The sequence below is a fragment of the Cydia splendana genome, chromosome 12 (genome assembly GCF_910591565.1).
Source record: "Cydia splendana chromosome 12, ilCydSple1.2, whole genome shotgun sequence".
Lineage (NCBI taxonomy): Eukaryota > Metazoa > Arthropoda > Insecta > Lepidoptera > Tortricidae > Cydia > Cydia splendana.
In genome coordinates this window covers 10,283,124-10,299,890 of record NC_085971.1, presented here as the reverse complement: position 1 = coordinate 10,299,890, position 16,767 = coordinate 10,283,124, and the positions used below count along the sequence as shown (strand labels likewise).

Genomic DNA, 16,767 nt, shown 5'->3' with positions numbered 1-16,767 from the left:
AAACCAACATAAATAATAATTATCAAACAGCTACATAGTAAAACAGCGAATAATCATTTTATACAATCACTAAAGTTCAAACAACTTGTCATTTTACTACTTATTCATGAATTAACATTAGATTTTGTCCAATCACGAAACATCATAAAAGTTGTTTTACTTAACTTTTCACTCGTTAGCTTCAAAATCTAGAAAATAAACTAAATATCTTCAAAGCTGCAAACTATCTTTAGCAGAATCTATTATTACCGGTTCTTTGTTCTGGCCAAGAAATGTTACTTTTGACAGCTGACAGAATAAATCCATAACAGTTTCAGAACATAAATCAGAAAATCAGAATCGAGGTCTAGTTCTAAAACAATATTTATAGCGTTTAATGTCCGTTATATTGAGGTGTTGTACACCAAGGTTGTACACAATAAGCAGTATATTCCAGTCGATATTATTATGATATATATGATATTGTTACAGACCGGCTGGTGGAAGGCGAGCACATTGTGAAGCACAGCACGTCCTCGGTGGACACCGCCGCATGGTGAGAATATCCCGGCTTTATCACTACTCTTGTTTACTCTATTCATATTATACTCGGTCACGTTTTATGGACAATCGTCTGCAATTTATACGTTTGACCTTCCCGAGAGCTTTATTATTACCAGCTTTTTTTAGCTCGGACCTGCCCCACACGTGACATAAGAGCAAGGTTTGGAACATATTTTAAATGCGACCCACGTTGAACACGTTTCGCAGAAATTATTGATTATCAGCTTTTAAGGGACTTATACGAGATATCAAACTTTCTATTTATTACCCAATTGTTTCGTTTATAAAAATGTTACCAATTTCAGAAAAACGATTTTAGGATATTATTATAATGATATACAAGTTCTGCCTGCGACTTCGTCTACGTGGTATGACGATGATGATTGATAAAAACTATCCTATGTTATTCGCTGGGCCTTTATATCTGTACCAAATGTCACCTAAATCAGTTCAAAGGTAAAGCATATAGGTAATAGGCAGAGAGACAAAATTACTCTCGTATTTATAATATGTACAATACAATACAATACAAATACTCTTTATTACACACCTCATTACAGATTTATATATTAAAGGTCGTTACGACCTAACTGTCGTAAGATAAAAGAACTATTAGAAGTACTTATAACTTAATTGGCCAATGTAAGACGTCTCTTACATTCAACTTTCAAACGCATATCTCGAAATTAGTAAAAATATAATGATGTGGTCACCAACACAAAACTTTTAAAACTGTAATCAATTACGTTACACAACCAACAACAACAGAAACCTTCCTCGACAGACATAAAAGTCACTTGCGAGTTGCGAGCAATAAATAAACGTTGAAAAAAAATGATAAAATTATAGAATTCGCATTACATTTGTTCACGTTATTATATACTTAATTACTTATTCTTCTTCCTTGCGTTCTCCCGGCATTTTGCCACAGCTCAAGGGAGCCTGGGGTCCGCTTAAGACAACTAATCCCAAGAATTGGCATAGGCACTAGTTTTTACGAAAGCGACCAACCCAGAGGGTAAACTAGGCCTTATTGGGATTAGTCCGGTTTCCTCACGAAGTTTTCCTTCACCGAAAAGCGACTAGTAAATGGGCATTTTCATTTAACTTGTACTTTAAAGCGCGACTTAAGTCGTGTTTCAGTAACGTCTAACCGTTAAATTCCTGACAAAATGTATGGGATTTGACATTGACCGGCAGTTTTGTAACGATTGCTAACCGGCCGTTAAAGGTGTTCAATTAAGTGAAAATGCCCAAATATCAAACGATATTTTGTACATAAGTTCCGAAAAACTCATTGGTACGAGCCGGGGTTTGAACCCGCGACCTCCAGATTGCAAGTAGCAGTAGTAGCACGCTCTTATCGCTAGGCCACCAGCGCTTCCCGTTATATTAATAAAATAGAATAGGTACGGTATTGTAAACCAGAAATAACATTGCAAAAACATGTCAAAACAATGTTTCGGTACATCACTGCAATGCCAATCTAAGTTACATTATATAACATTTTACCTCCTCCATTTCCTGACAGTAAGCGCTGTCAGTTTCATCACAAACAAACAACTGAAATTCAATATTCCGGATCGTATAAAATAAAAACAATACCTTCTGTATTCAGAACTGACAAAAGCAGATTCATCCCGCGCTTGTGGAATTGCTATTATTAGTATTATTTGCTTACTAAGTAGCTACCAACCGCTGCACGCTGGCCGATACTATCGGCGCGATTCGGGAAATGAATTAGACATTCGCTAGATATGAAATAGTAAAGATATGTGACGTCCCGCGGGTAAAGGTACCATATGGCGGTTGGCGCTTACGCTATTATTAACGTCGCTCCAATATTATTGCGGCGCTATGCGACGTAAGCGCCAGCCGCCATAAGGTACCTTTTTCCGTGGAACGTCACATATCTTTACTATTTCAAATCTACTGAATGTCTAATTCATTTCCCGAATCGCGCCGTATGTTTTGTTTCCATAACTTTATTTGAACGGATGCATTGATCGGGAATCCTTTAATTAAACCTTTAGAATACTGGTGGAGTTTGAATTCATTCCAAATGCAATATTATGCTCGTAAAATTTCTCACATTATACCTATACGTCATATCTACTATTAAACTGCAAAATAAGGTACCTATATTTAATTTATGTGGTTTGCCGAGCAAAGCACCACTAATAAACAAAAGCGTGCATACTATATAATACTATCTATCAGACTTATAGTAAGAAGGTACTAAAATAACTATATATTTTTTTAAACCTCCTAGGATTTAAAAAATCCATATCACGCCAAAAATGCTTTACATTATTTTGGAAAAGAGCTGATACTCTTCAAACTGCTGGATCGATTTCTATCAAACATAACTAAGAACCACCGCAAGGAAACTCGCTTTCACGTAAAAAAAAGAGCTACGTTGCCACAGATAGACAGACCTTGGCGTCAAACATATAACACTCTTTTTTTTGCGTCGGAGGTTAAATAGTAGTTTATAATATATTTAAGAGCATAAAGTATTTAAAAGGATATATTTTGTCTATACTAATAGGTACTTTATTAAAATAAAACTTTATTAAACTATTTAAAATTTAATGTTTATAATGAGATTGAGAGTTTATTCAAGAGATAATCTCATTTATTCTGTTTAAACCTAATAAGTTTTCTGCACATGCATAAATTAATTTCTTTAAAAGCACAATCATTTAGTTTTGTAAGATGCTTTATGGTTACAATAACCCCGGGTCACCTTCCATACATGGTGTTCAATAATTAAAACGAAGCAGGAGAACAAACTGCATGAATCGGAATTTTGGACGTTAAACTCATAAAATGTTCCAAGTCGTTAGGCGGTACACGATTTATACTGCTCATCAATATTCCTTAAATACTAAATACTGCGGCCGTTTAGAATACAGCCAAGATATAATGTATTTTAGTCAAATAACCATTTTAGGGTAGGTAAGTAATTAGTTACGATAAATAACGTGGCGTTAAAATAATATTTAGTTAGGTATAAAGGGTGCTTATTTTAACGTTTTAATTGAATAGATTTGTTAATTATAATGCTACAATTTCTTTCGAGCATTTTCACAGTTAAATTCAGTTCAGTTAAACAGAAAACCTATTTTATATCCGTTAGCAATAATTCAATATAATATTAAGTAGAAGATGTTGCATCCAATTATTGTGCAATACCGGATGCTGCCCTAATAGCCAATTACCTTACTACTATTGACCCGGAATCCTCTTATATGTTACTCTGGCTACGGCGTCTTAGAGGTAACAGGCGTTAACATCGGTATTTCGAATTGTTCAATTATAACATCTATCTAAAGATATACAATACACACATCCACGAACAGCATCCTGTATTTTTTTTATTTTTAATACTTATAAACCTGATTCTCATAAACATTTTTAATTTTCACACATTCGTGACGTACGAGTTTTCACGAACGAGAATTTCACGTACGAGTAAAACGATATTTACTCGGTGCTGCGTTTGATTTACTTTTATATATTAACGATCATTATGTTTGTCAGCCTTTACTACATGCGACTAGTGTGGCGAGGGATCGGCTCGGTAGAGGAAGGCACAGTGGGCGGCAGTATGCGATTGCTCGAAGCCGCGTGCGCCACTGCGTTGCACTACGCCGACTTGGTGCACGGCGCGCTTGCAGACCAGGGCTACTATGACAACCACGGTAAGTTAGCAAGAAATAGAAACACTTCATTATCCATTGAAGGATCATTCTCAAAAAATGTGTCTGCGGTCTATTTGCCGCGATCCCAACAAAATGTATGAAAAGAGTAGTGACAATTAGACGTAATGCAGACATATTCTTAGAGAAAGACCCTGAAGGTCTTGACTGATTACAGTTGTTTTTATATGTTCTTTATTTTAAAATATATATACAATATACAAAGTAATATGCTGTACATTAAACCAAGCACTTACAAATCACGGATACACAAAATTACTTTCTCAGGCTAAACACCTATAAAAGTTTATAACATACATTTTTGGATATATTTGTTTAACATGGAATAAGTATTTAAAAGAAACTAACTATAATATAAAGGTATGAACTTATTAGTAGTAAGTTCACTTATAGCATGACACTTTATTTCTTATGGATTAATTTACGCAATATAAAAGCAATGCAATAATTTTTACTCTCTACTCATTGACGGTTAGCGAACAAAAATGCACATGCCACGCTACTCGTCCAGTATAAGATGAGCTGCTTCCATTACCACGGTGCTATGCGTGTAGCCGTTGCGAACGGGGGTCTTATTGCACCGGACGTGGCGCGCTAACCCTCGTCGCTACTACAATCGTCAGGCGGGAAGAGAGAATAGTGATGGGGCAAGCGATAAGTACCATACCTATCGACATACGGCAAATCGGATATACGTGACTGCCCTATGCATGAAATTAAATTATTTGAATGGTTTTTAAGCTTAGGATTATTAAAGAATTTGGAAGATAATCTAATTATATAAGGTCGTAGTGGGACTAGTCCGATATCAACATGCAATTTAGCCAAATTTGTCCGAAAAGGTGTGTTAAAAGCTATTTTGACTGCCTTATTTTGAATGGTTTGAAGAATTTTATAGTTACTTGGGCATGTACTATTCCATGCTGGGCATGCATAAGTTAGACATGGACGAATTAGAGTAGTATAAATTCTTAACTTAGTAAAAGAGCTAAGGTTACTTTTCCTCTTCATAACTGGATGCAAGGCTCCCAACGCCTGAGCGCCTTTAACGCGGAGATTTGTTACGTGTTTGGTCCAGTTGACTTTACTATCAATTGTAACACCAAGGTAACGCACAGACTTCCTCCATGATATTGCGTGGCCAGCAATATTGAGAAGTCTATGTGGACTGATTACAGTAAGGTTTACAAATGGTTTGTCAATAGTAAACGATGACCGCATCGTTTTTGGTGCCTGCTTGCTTTTAGGACCACTGACAGATTTTATGGCAAGATCTCAAGAGAATTAGGTATCTAATATTGCCGTTCAAAGTCATGAAAGTTGTAATGGACGTATAATATTCTTATGCAAAACTTTGTGATTAACACGAGCAGTCGAAATTGATTGTCGAATTGCGTCTTTGTACTGCATGGTGCAACCGTAATAACATAACCAACACATGATTAGGACGGCCGGCCGCCGCAACCTACGGCGTCTAAGCAAACTGCTTTGTAACGCTGTCAACACGCCTTTCACTTCATTTGCGGCCAACTAGCAAACCGACGTGCCAACCACAATAGAACAGCAAATATACACACATTATGCTACAATTTCTACAGTCAGGAAACAGGAAATTTACCAACAGGGTATATTATAATTTCTAAGTATTATTAAAAAAGTCAAACAAAATACAATAGGTACGAAACTTATAGAGATAGAGAGAGATAGGTCCCTAATTACTTAGTTCACAGAATTACAAAATTATATCTTATAAAATGTTAAAATTATGCTTAGGTACGTTAAGAGTTTACGACACACGTGCGGCACGTGGCTTTATCTCCTGGGCGTGTGTAATTACTTTTGTAGGTAACTTTAGAGAATCAAGATACTCGTAGAGCATAGTAATAAAGACAATTCGCGCTTACAACGCATTCATAAAATATAAATAGATGGAAGTCAATTTCTAATAAAAACAGCTTTCGTGATTTGGGCGCGCCTAAATTAAAAAAACATGCGACCGTATAGGATAAACTAAGTATGGGAACCGAGTGCTATTTCCTTTCTGCGGAGTCTATGTGAGGTGTCTGTGGTATGTAAGCGTTACAAACGCATTACTACTTGTATATCATGTTACCGCTTACCGCCAATTAGCTTGTACATTTTCAGACGTGTAACATAAACACGGAACTAGGGTTTGCACGACGGATCCGAAATGTATGGGAATATCCGCGGATCCGGATCCAGATCCGGATAATTTCATACATTTCGGATCCGGATTGCAAACCCTACACGGAACGTTCTAAGTGTTACTTCACCTTACTTGGGGTCTAATCTGTCAAATATATCTGAAGCGTGTAAAATACTCATTTATTATGTTGTGATCTATTTATCCCTACAGTTGTTTCTAGTAATATATTTTTTCTAGGTAGGTAGGTATATGTATATCTAACTAATAAATAATAGTCCATAAGATAGACAATGATTACGTTTCTATTTCGACAATTATTTACGCCAATTTTGTATTAATGAAATAAATAAATACGTAACTAATTAATGTCGTTATCGCCTTTTCAACGGATAAAGTAGAAACGAACAAAAGAATAAACTTTTCTTTTATGCATAGATCCTAGAACTTCTTCATTATTAAGTCGGAAAAAGAAAGAATTTTATTCAAGTTAACCGTAGCTTTGCACTGCGGATTTATTTTACATTTTAAACCTCTAAGGATTGCCGCTTAGATGGTATAAACCTCAAGATAATGTTAACGAAGCCGTGGATTACAAGGATAATTTGTATGCAGGTCAAAACAAAACGACGGAGGAGATATGCACAATCGTGAACAACTTGGAGTACGTGCGGCGCTCGTTAGCCGAGTACGACGATGAACACATGTAAGTGCGAAGTGGCGCAAGTGCGCTTATAGGTTGAGCGAGGTACCTACACGCTTGAGCACAGCCAATGCTTAATATGTATGTGTATGCGAGTATTTGTGATGTTGAGTGGGTAGGAATTTCCATTGTGATTTAACGTGTAAGAATTATTAGTATTATTTAGAGACAAAATAATAAATGTAAGAATATAAAAACACTATTTACACTAGTCACACTCACACGTCATATAAATAGTTATTGACTGTCAAACCGCAATCACAAGAGTATTTGATAGGTACCTTAGAAATCATCGCAAGCAATAAAACAACGTTGGTGTGTTTTTCATAACGATAACGGCCTCCTAGCCTAGTCGGGTCGGTCGTGACCCTGCCTACGAAGCAGGAGGTCCCGGGTTCGAAGAGCATTTATTTGTGTGTTCATCACAAATATTTGTTCCTGAGTTATGGATGTTTTCTATGTATATAAGTATTTATATTATATATTATATAACGTCGTCTAGTACCCACAACACAAGCCTTATTGAGCTTACCGTGGGACTAGATTGATCTGTGTAGAAATTGTCCTGTAATAAAAAAATAAAATTATAATAAAGTAAGGTAAGGTATAATGAGAGGTACCTACCTATTGAGAAAAGCTTGTCTACGGAAAACCTATTGTCCCACATCTCACGCAAATAATCTCAAGGACAAAACTAACAAGGAGGCCGATTCGAACAAACATTTTGATATCTGAATGATGTCATTTAGTTATCATTCACTCGTACTTGTCCGTACATGTATTGCAAGAGCAAGACGCACGGGCGAATGATTACAAAATTTACAAAATTACATCATTTCGATATCAAAGTGTAATTTTGAATAAGGCTTAAGGCTCCAATCAGAATGCCAGCAATCGAACGTAGTAAAGTCAATTAGTTCGATCGACCCCTTGCGTTGTGTCTTCTCACTAATTGTAAGCCGACGGCGGGTACACATGCCACTCACTTCACTGTCCTGGACGAGGCATAATTGCGTATACAAATACTCTAGACCGGTTTATCAAAGAAAGGTCAAACGTACCTAAGCAAAGAATTGAACTCTAAAAATTAAATTCTGCTGAATGGAGAAGATAATATTTTATATCTTACTTAAGGCCCAGTAGGTTCGTGTTGTTCTCCCTATTTCACTGTGCGTAAGCGTGAGCCAGATGTGCTGTGCGACTGTGCGACATAAAATAGTAGAAAATAAATGAGGGCGCCACTTTCTTCGTAATTGGCAGATTTTTGAATGCTTAAACATTGCAACAATTTTGTATGAAAATTGTTTAATTCCATTTTATTTTATTTCTACTCTTTCTTGTGTCATTGTAGGTATGTGCGTGCTCGGGACCGCAAATATCATGTTTTTGAATTTGATTTTTTTTCCTTTTCCTAATCATAAAAAAAGTAATCGCTGAGTCCCTCAAGCATAATATTGTACATTTATACAAATAATTTTCATAGTTGTAGTTTATGTGCAAAATACATTATAATTTTGTAAAAGTCAATTTTAGACCTATGTTAGTGATTTTTTTTCTATCGAGCGAAAGTCAAAAACACAGGATTCGAATCGCAAAATTCCCTAAAGAAGGGCCTCAAAATTGCTAATTTTTGGCAACCGTAGTGTGATTTAAAAAAGAGCTACGACTTTTCAAAAACTCCGTTCTCTGAGCCTACTGCACCTTAAGTGATTTACCTTCCTGGAACTGACTGGACGTGCTTAATTACGGGAAAATTAATTATAAATTAGATACTTTCGGCCGGATTTAATTGCTGTTATATTACAAATCGTTGAGTGCTTTTACCGTAGTTATAAAGTAAACGGTCGTAGATATAGCTATTTGCCCTGCAGGTGAGGCGTATTATAGGATTAGGATTTATCGACGTGATAAAATAAGTGTCACTTTTTAACACCATGTGATTGAAATAGATTGACACTGTCAATATCACGCTGTCACGACCGTCATATCCGTACTGAAGTAATATAACTAATGTAGTAAAATAAATAATGATTTCTTGTATTATACATATTGTGATTTACCGTACCGGTACCGACTTTGAAACCAAGTAAAACAAAAAGTAGAAAAGGAACGAAACCTTATTAATTAAAATTAGTATTTGTATCTACCTACATTTAAGTTCATTTAACGGCGCATTTACCGCCTATTAAACGAGTAGTACCTATTAGTTATTACACTCGTACCCAGAATTAGAGAGAGTAACTTGACAGTTGTGTAGATATGTACCTACTTCATGAGATTACCGGGTTATTGTATACCTGCTTTTTATGACCTAAAAACTTTTTTTAATCGGCTCCAATCTCCATACTTTCTCAATCAGATTTTTACATAGGCACCTACTTACTAATTACGCCTGAATAAAAAAAATTAACTGCTGTCAGTACCTACACTAACAATAGAAACGATAGTTACATACATTTTGAGCTCTTGTATAAGCTCCTAGAATTGGCCAAGTTTCCTCCCAACACAGGCAATTTTTTGCTTACCGGGCGGCTCCATCCCCTAAACCATGGCCACGTGTATTTAAAAGTAATAAAGAATTTTGTATTTGTATTTGTATAACTTTGCACAGATTTTGCAATAACAAAATCTGAAAATTAAAATTAATATACATAAGGCGTTTATTATGGCACTTCCACATATCGTCTCGTCAAAGTCGGTACAGAGATACCTAGCTTGGTCCGACGCTGGGAAATTCACTCATGAGCTCAACATTTATTTCATAATTCCACATGGCATCCATAAATGTTAAGGGCAAACGACGAAAGCGCGCGTCAGCTAGTGCGCGGGGCGCTTGGCACGTTGGACGCCCGCGCGGCGCGCGCCGCGGCGCCGCTCGCTACACGCGCTCGACCGCCTCTTCGCAAGGCGGTCTTCCACCTCGCCTGGTCACCGGATACTCTGCCTACGCCGCAGGTAAATCGGCCTTGTAACTTTATGATGCTTTATTTCCGTCGGTAAGATGTATTAATTACCCCGGAAATTAATTACAAAATGTCTTCGGCACTCGAGCTGTAATAGATTCTGTATTTGCTCACTTTCTATGTTGGCTGTATAATACAATCGGCTGCAATCAGCTTTTTCATCGCTATCTGAGCGGTCACGCCCGACTTACTGTCAATCGAACCATCGGATAGCCACTGCCTTATTCGACAGTATTTCTCTTACTGCAACTCCCAATGTCGTCCTACAACATTTACGAGTAGAATGTTATATCAACAGGCCATAACCCCACTGTTGGAGTTCCTGGACCAGCATCTCTCGTCACTAAACACGTGGCTGTTGCCGCGCGCATTCATCCGAGCCCTGGCCGGCTGCTGGAGCGCCGTACTGAAGGAGGTGTCATCTCAGGCTGACGCCGGTGGCGCCGAAAGACCGAGGGTTTACCATTCTAGACTGCGGGAAGCGTTAGACTTGCTAGCAGAGTTTTTCCACGCTGAAGGAAAAGGTAAATTATTAAAAGATTTGGTATCAATAGTTCTGTTTTTTCTTCATTTTCATCAACTTCAAATTCTTAGATAATTATCGCTTATTTTATTCTAAAATATCGCAATTTTTAGTCGTGTTGATTTTATTGTGTTATCATTTATCAAAGTGCTTTGATTTGTTAAGACCAAATTTTGACTTAGACTTTGTTTAGTCATTTTGACCGTTGCACGATTGCTTGGTTTTTAATAGGTTTACCGATGTCGGAAGTTCACAACGCAGATTGGGGACGAGTAGAACAAAGAATGCAGTACCATCAAGCTCCGACTGATGAGCTGCTTGAGCTCTGGCTTGCAGATAGGCTTTTAGAACAGATTCGGACACCACTGCCGTCGCCTTACGGATCAATATTAGTCAGGTAGGCACTGTTTGATTAAACTAATATTGTAATAAGTTTTTTTGTCAAAAAAAACATTTTGATATAAATTTTTATGCTGAGTGTGTGTTCAGATATTGCCGCTCCGGTATATCTGATAGCGACAGAGACAGTGATCACCATTAACACGAAGAAAAAGGGCTAAATGCATGCAAGGTCCAAATTCGATCATATTTTTATTGGAGTACATGTATAATTAAATAAAAAGTGGTTTAAATTTTTATAGGGTATACTTCAATCACGACTCATTGTCGGTAGAAGTGCTATCGGCTCGTGATGTCATACCATTGGACCCCAATGGCCTGAGCGACCCATTCGTCGTTCTAGAACTGGTGCCTAAACGACTTTTCCCGAAAGCTCACGAACAAACTACTAATGTTCAAAAGGTTAGTCATTCTTCAAGTTCTGTCTCTTCAAACTTAATTTCTACCTATCTAAAATATTTTCTGAGAAACCTTATGGATTAGTAACTTCAGATAGCAATCTAAACTTAAGAGTTTCAATCCAGTTAGATATTTATGAAAGATAGCTTCCCTGTCAAACATATAAATAGAACACGATTTCCGATACCGCAAATTATGTGATACTGTTACTAAGCGAAATTACTTAAAATATAATACCATATTGATATTACGAGTAGGTTAGTAGTACCTATAAAAATAAATAAATAAATAAATATTATAGGACATTTTTTTTTACACGAATTGACTAAGCCCCACGGTAAGCCCATGAAGGCTTGTGTTGTGGATACTTAGACAACGATATATATATAATATATACGATATATATATACTTATATACCTACATAAAAAACAACCATGACTCAGGAACAAATCTGTGCCATCACACAAATAAATGCCCTTACCGGAATTCGAACCCGGAACCATCGGCTTCATAGGCAGGGTCACTGTCACTACCCACTAGGCCAGACCGGTCGTGAAACCTATGACGTGACGAATACGCGGTGATCGTAAAGTGCGTCGCGATTTTAACATAGTTTGCCGCGTAAACGCTGCATGACCGTAGGTAATTAAGTTCTAGTGTGTTAGGTTCCTTATCCTGCACAAAAATATTTCCTGTGGTATTATCTCGTCACATCAAACAACTTATAGGCAAATTAATTTCGTAGAAAACCCTGAATCCAATATGGGACGAGTGTTTCGAGTTCGCGGTGTCGCTGGACTCGTGTCGGTCGCCTAAGGCGGCTCTGGCTTTGTCCGTGTGGGATCGCGACGTGCTCACCGCTGACGACTTTGCCGGCGAAGCCTACGTGTCCCTCTCGCGGATTCCTGGAGTCAATAGCAATGCTCCCCCTGACCCGCTGCGTCCCATTGAGCTGCCTCTCATGCAACTACATGATAGAAGTAAGTACCTACAACTTTGAATTTTGGAAATATTGGCAATTGACAGTCGGCCCAAATCGAGCGATACTTATAAGATTTCACAGCAATGCGATACCGATCTATCAGTGTCAAAAGTGACGTTTTTGGTTCAAGAATTGTCACTTTTGACACTGACTAATCGGTATCGTATCGCTGTGACATCTTATAAGTAATAACTAATAAGCATTGTTTGAAATGGGCCGATTAAAATTGCTAATTAACATGTTTATCAATAATATCACTATTAGTAGAACCTTTTATTGCCGATTGTGCTTTTCTTTCGAGACGATTTTAACGAGCTCGAATCGGATGAGTCTGACTTGGCTGGGTTTCCGACATCAGATCAGATTGATGTTACCCTAATCAGGGGTGCGAAACTCCTGACTTCGGTCAAACTCGGCTCCGCTCGGCTCAGCATTGCTCCGAGCAATTATTAGGGTTGGCACCACTTGACTTCCTTTTGCGTGCACGACCACAGATAAAATAATCACTTGATTTTTGACAACCCTAAATAACCGAAAGGGATAGTGCCATATATTAGAAAGGGACAGCATGATTCGACCCTGAACCGCTGTCAAACTTCGTTTTTGTAGGAAGTTTCCTTTCTGTACGGTAGTACTATTAATTATTCTGTGCCCTAATACTACGTTAACGTCAAACTTAATTATGAGGAAACACAAACAAAAACAATCGGAAACCGAAAAGTGGGTAAATTTTGATTTGTTATGTTTGGTAACAAATGACTAACAAATTTCGATTAAAAATACCTTTTTTTTTAAGAATCAGTAGGTTTAACTTTAAACTTTTACTTGATGCATCTTTAATGTGTTTAAGGAATCAGTTCAATACTATTTTTAAAGTCATAATGTGCCATGCTTCTTAAATGTAGTTAACGTTCAAAAATATACAGCGCGATTCTGAAACCGCACGAGATGTAAATATTCCAAATTAACATTTACAAACTTAGGAATATTTACCACATGCCTGAAATTTTACGCGAAAGTTACTGAATCTTCAAGAAAGTCGACAGGAAACTTAGCTTTTTGCGGCATTTTAATACCTACTTATACTTAATTAAATAATTTACAAAATGTGTAGATATTTGTGTGAATATAGTAATATGTATGTTAAAATGTGTATTACAATTGTTTTTTACAGATCATCCTATATTGCAAATTTTGGAATCACGTACCACGGACAAGGTTGCTATAGACTTCGTCAAAAAACAAAAATTACGATTTGCAGAACAATAAAATAATATGAAAACAATGTCAATATTATTTTGTTATTTACTAAATGAAGTTAATTTTATTGAAATTTCTATTGACGCACAACGTCCATTATATAATGTCGACAATATATTAAGAATATTTTACAAATTTTCAATACTTATGAGATCATATTTATTTATTTATATAAATATTTATAGATTAGGGGAAACAAATGGTGGGTTGTATTTTAATACGTCTAGTTAACTGATTTCTAGACTTTTTTTAGTTGCAGCTTGATATTTAAAAGTTTACTACTTATGAGAAATGTTGTTATTACTTTAATAACATACGTATGTAACAGTGGTTGATTTAAAACCCAAAGAAAAATGGTATTCTGCGCTTTGCTTCCAAGTATGTGTTGTAACGATTGCCCCAGATATTTGCCAAAATTGTATTTTTCTTTTTCTCATTCTTATTTCGTTCCTACTTATACAGAGATGTCGAGCGCATCAGTATTTAATTAATGTATTATATACCTACTTACTACAAAGACTGTAAATCTTCATTCACGAGAGAATTTTATTGTGTACGTGTACCTATAATTAGTATGCACCCTCGGAGCTTATGTCCCTAGTCGTAGTCTCTATTAGAATTCCTGACCAAGTATTTTAAGACTCGTCGTTAGACATTTCACTATCTGTTCTTTATATATACCCGCTTTATACTTAGGGCATACTGAAAATTCCTGGTCTGGTCACTTAGAAAAAATAAGTCGTCTCATATATGTATCACAATCCAGAAACTTTCAGTATGGCCCACGTATTAGGTACATCTACAATGAACACTACAGGCACTTCTTGTTATTATACACAAACTGCACTGAGCTTGATACGCATAATCGTGGCTTCCTTCCATATTTGGTCACTTAAAATATCTATTTTATTACGCACTTTTACTCTTACGTGAACCATTCTCCAAATACGTATGAAAAGATTTTGAACAAACTCCGCTTACTTAATTAATTATAAATATAGATGGTCAAGCAAATATTGTCAGTAGAAAGGCGGCAAATTTAAGAAATGTAGGCGCGAAGGGTTATCAACCCATAGAAAATTTGATATTCGCGGCTTTTTCTACTAACAAGATTTGCTTGACCATCTATACCTCCACATGATCCACGCAAAAAAGAGCTTTGTGTCACACGTAAAATATCTATCCGTCATCGTAATCTATAAAAATGATTATTTACATTGTCTCGACGACTGATTTTCATCGTTAGTGTAATTATTGTATGAAGTTATTCAAAATTTTATAACTATATGTGAAAATTGTTTATTGCGTATGTATACAAGTATACCTATTGTTATTATAGAAGAAAGTGTATTGATGTGTACTATAACATAGAGAATAATAAAATTCATATTGATTATACCTATACTATTTAACAAAGGAATAGTTTTACGTCACATTAACAAGGATCTATATCGTGTCAGACTACTCAGTGTGTAGAAAATGTGTTACCTAATACATGTGCTTAGCTGTGAAACTTACCTTAGTTATAATAAAAAAGGTAGGTATATTATATCCAATATTTTCTTACTTCAAGATAATTTAACGACGAATTTGAAATAACCAACAAATACAGACATTTTAAGATGATTTTTTACAAATAAATCATCAACGCCTTTTTCATGGTTGGATCTTGCTAATACGATACCTATTTAATAACTCTAATAAAGCATTAGAATGTCGACATATCCAAACAACCAAAAACCATATCACTGAGCTTTTAATCACGCATTTGTATCTTTGTAAGAAACAGAAAATGTATTATTAAATCAAATTTTACAACTTTTGAATAAAATCAAGACCATTCCATGAGTCAATTATTTAAAAATAGGCTTTTCGAAGTAACGTTCTTTTACATTGAGCAAACATATTTTGGATCAAATTTTCTCGCCACAGTGAGCTAAGCTTGTATGTACCTACATGAATGAGGTTTTTTTGTGTAGCTCTTGCCAAATGTTTAAAGGGTCTGGTTGTTAGCGAAAATGGAAAGTTATAATAGGCTCATTACTCGAGTACCATAAATACTGATCTGGGAAAAGTTGTGCCAACAGGAACACGCGTCCAGGATTTTTTGTTGTTCAAACATACCCCCAATTATATTCACAAAGGACAGTTGCTTTATGACAAGAAACTTGTAAAATGCGTTATCAACGACAAATTAAAAATAAATGTTCAAATAATCCTCAGGGATCTCATAATGTATTTAACGTATATTAAATTAAATTAAATAATCATTTATTTCAGGCAAGTGTTAGTAACAGGACTTAAATACTAATGTTAGAGTACAATTTTCATTAAAACCTACCATGCAAGACAATATATTATCTACTTAAAGCTAAGATAATTACAATACCGGGTGAGCCATACATACACAAAACTTTTTGTTTACTTACATTTAATTTTAAAAATTTGACTAGCATCACGTATGTAAATAATTAAAACATTAATAAAAATAATTCATTTATGTCAGCAAACATATACTTAATATCAATAAAAATACAATTATTATATTATTCAATCAGATTCAGTCATTTATACCTGTATAAAAAATGGACTGATTCAGTCAATACATTGGAATATAAATTAAATTAAAAATTAAATAACTGTTACAATAACAAAACAATTAGACAACATTACTAACTAACTATTATAATTTATAAAGCTGGAGTGCAGACCGATCCATCTACGCATCATCGGTGAGTCCCACCTCCCGGCAAACACTCTCAGGATGCTGTTCGGACTCCCCAGCAGCCTATCTAGCACGGAGGCACAGCGTTTCCTTATAATCGCATAGAAGCCATCAACGCTTGCCTCCGCAAACATGCCCGATGCACTGCACCTCCGCTGAAAACCGAGCAACATCCTGAAGGCGTCATTATATTGCACTCGAAGAGCGCTGTACGTCCTCTGCGTATAATATAGATGCCCACCCTGTACACAAAAACGAATTACAGCTGGCTAAAATATAAAATTTGTTTAATAAAATGGTTTATCTCTACTATTTTCTATTATTCGTTTCTATCTCGTAGATGCAATGCAATCGTTTACTTCTACATTGATTGTTTCCCA

The 16,767-nt window shown here is 36.0% G+C and overlaps 1 protein-coding gene across 1 annotated transcript in view; it reads left to right on the top strand.

The window, feature by feature from the left end:
* Positions 1-15,906, top strand: part of LOC134795501 (BAI1-associated protein 3) — a 125,614-nt gene extending 109,708 nt beyond the window's left edge. The window contains exons 16-24 of the mRNA XM_063767358.1: positions 472-535; positions 4,090-4,250; positions 7,048-7,138; positions 9,928-10,090; positions 10,397-10,622; positions 10,853-11,018; positions 11,263-11,422; positions 12,166-12,400; positions 13,577-15,906. Of these exons, the coding sequence (XP_063623428.1) occupies positions 472-535; positions 4,090-4,250; positions 7,048-7,138; positions 9,928-10,090; positions 10,397-10,622; positions 10,853-11,018; positions 11,263-11,422; positions 12,166-12,400; positions 13,577-13,671 (1,361 nt within the window). The 3' untranslated portion in view covers positions 13,672-15,906. The remainder of the gene's footprint in view (positions 1-471; positions 536-4,089; positions 4,251-7,047; positions 7,139-9,927; positions 10,091-10,396; positions 10,623-10,852; positions 11,019-11,262; positions 11,423-12,165; positions 12,401-13,576) is intronic.
* Positions 15,907-16,767: the final 861 nt, after the last annotated feature.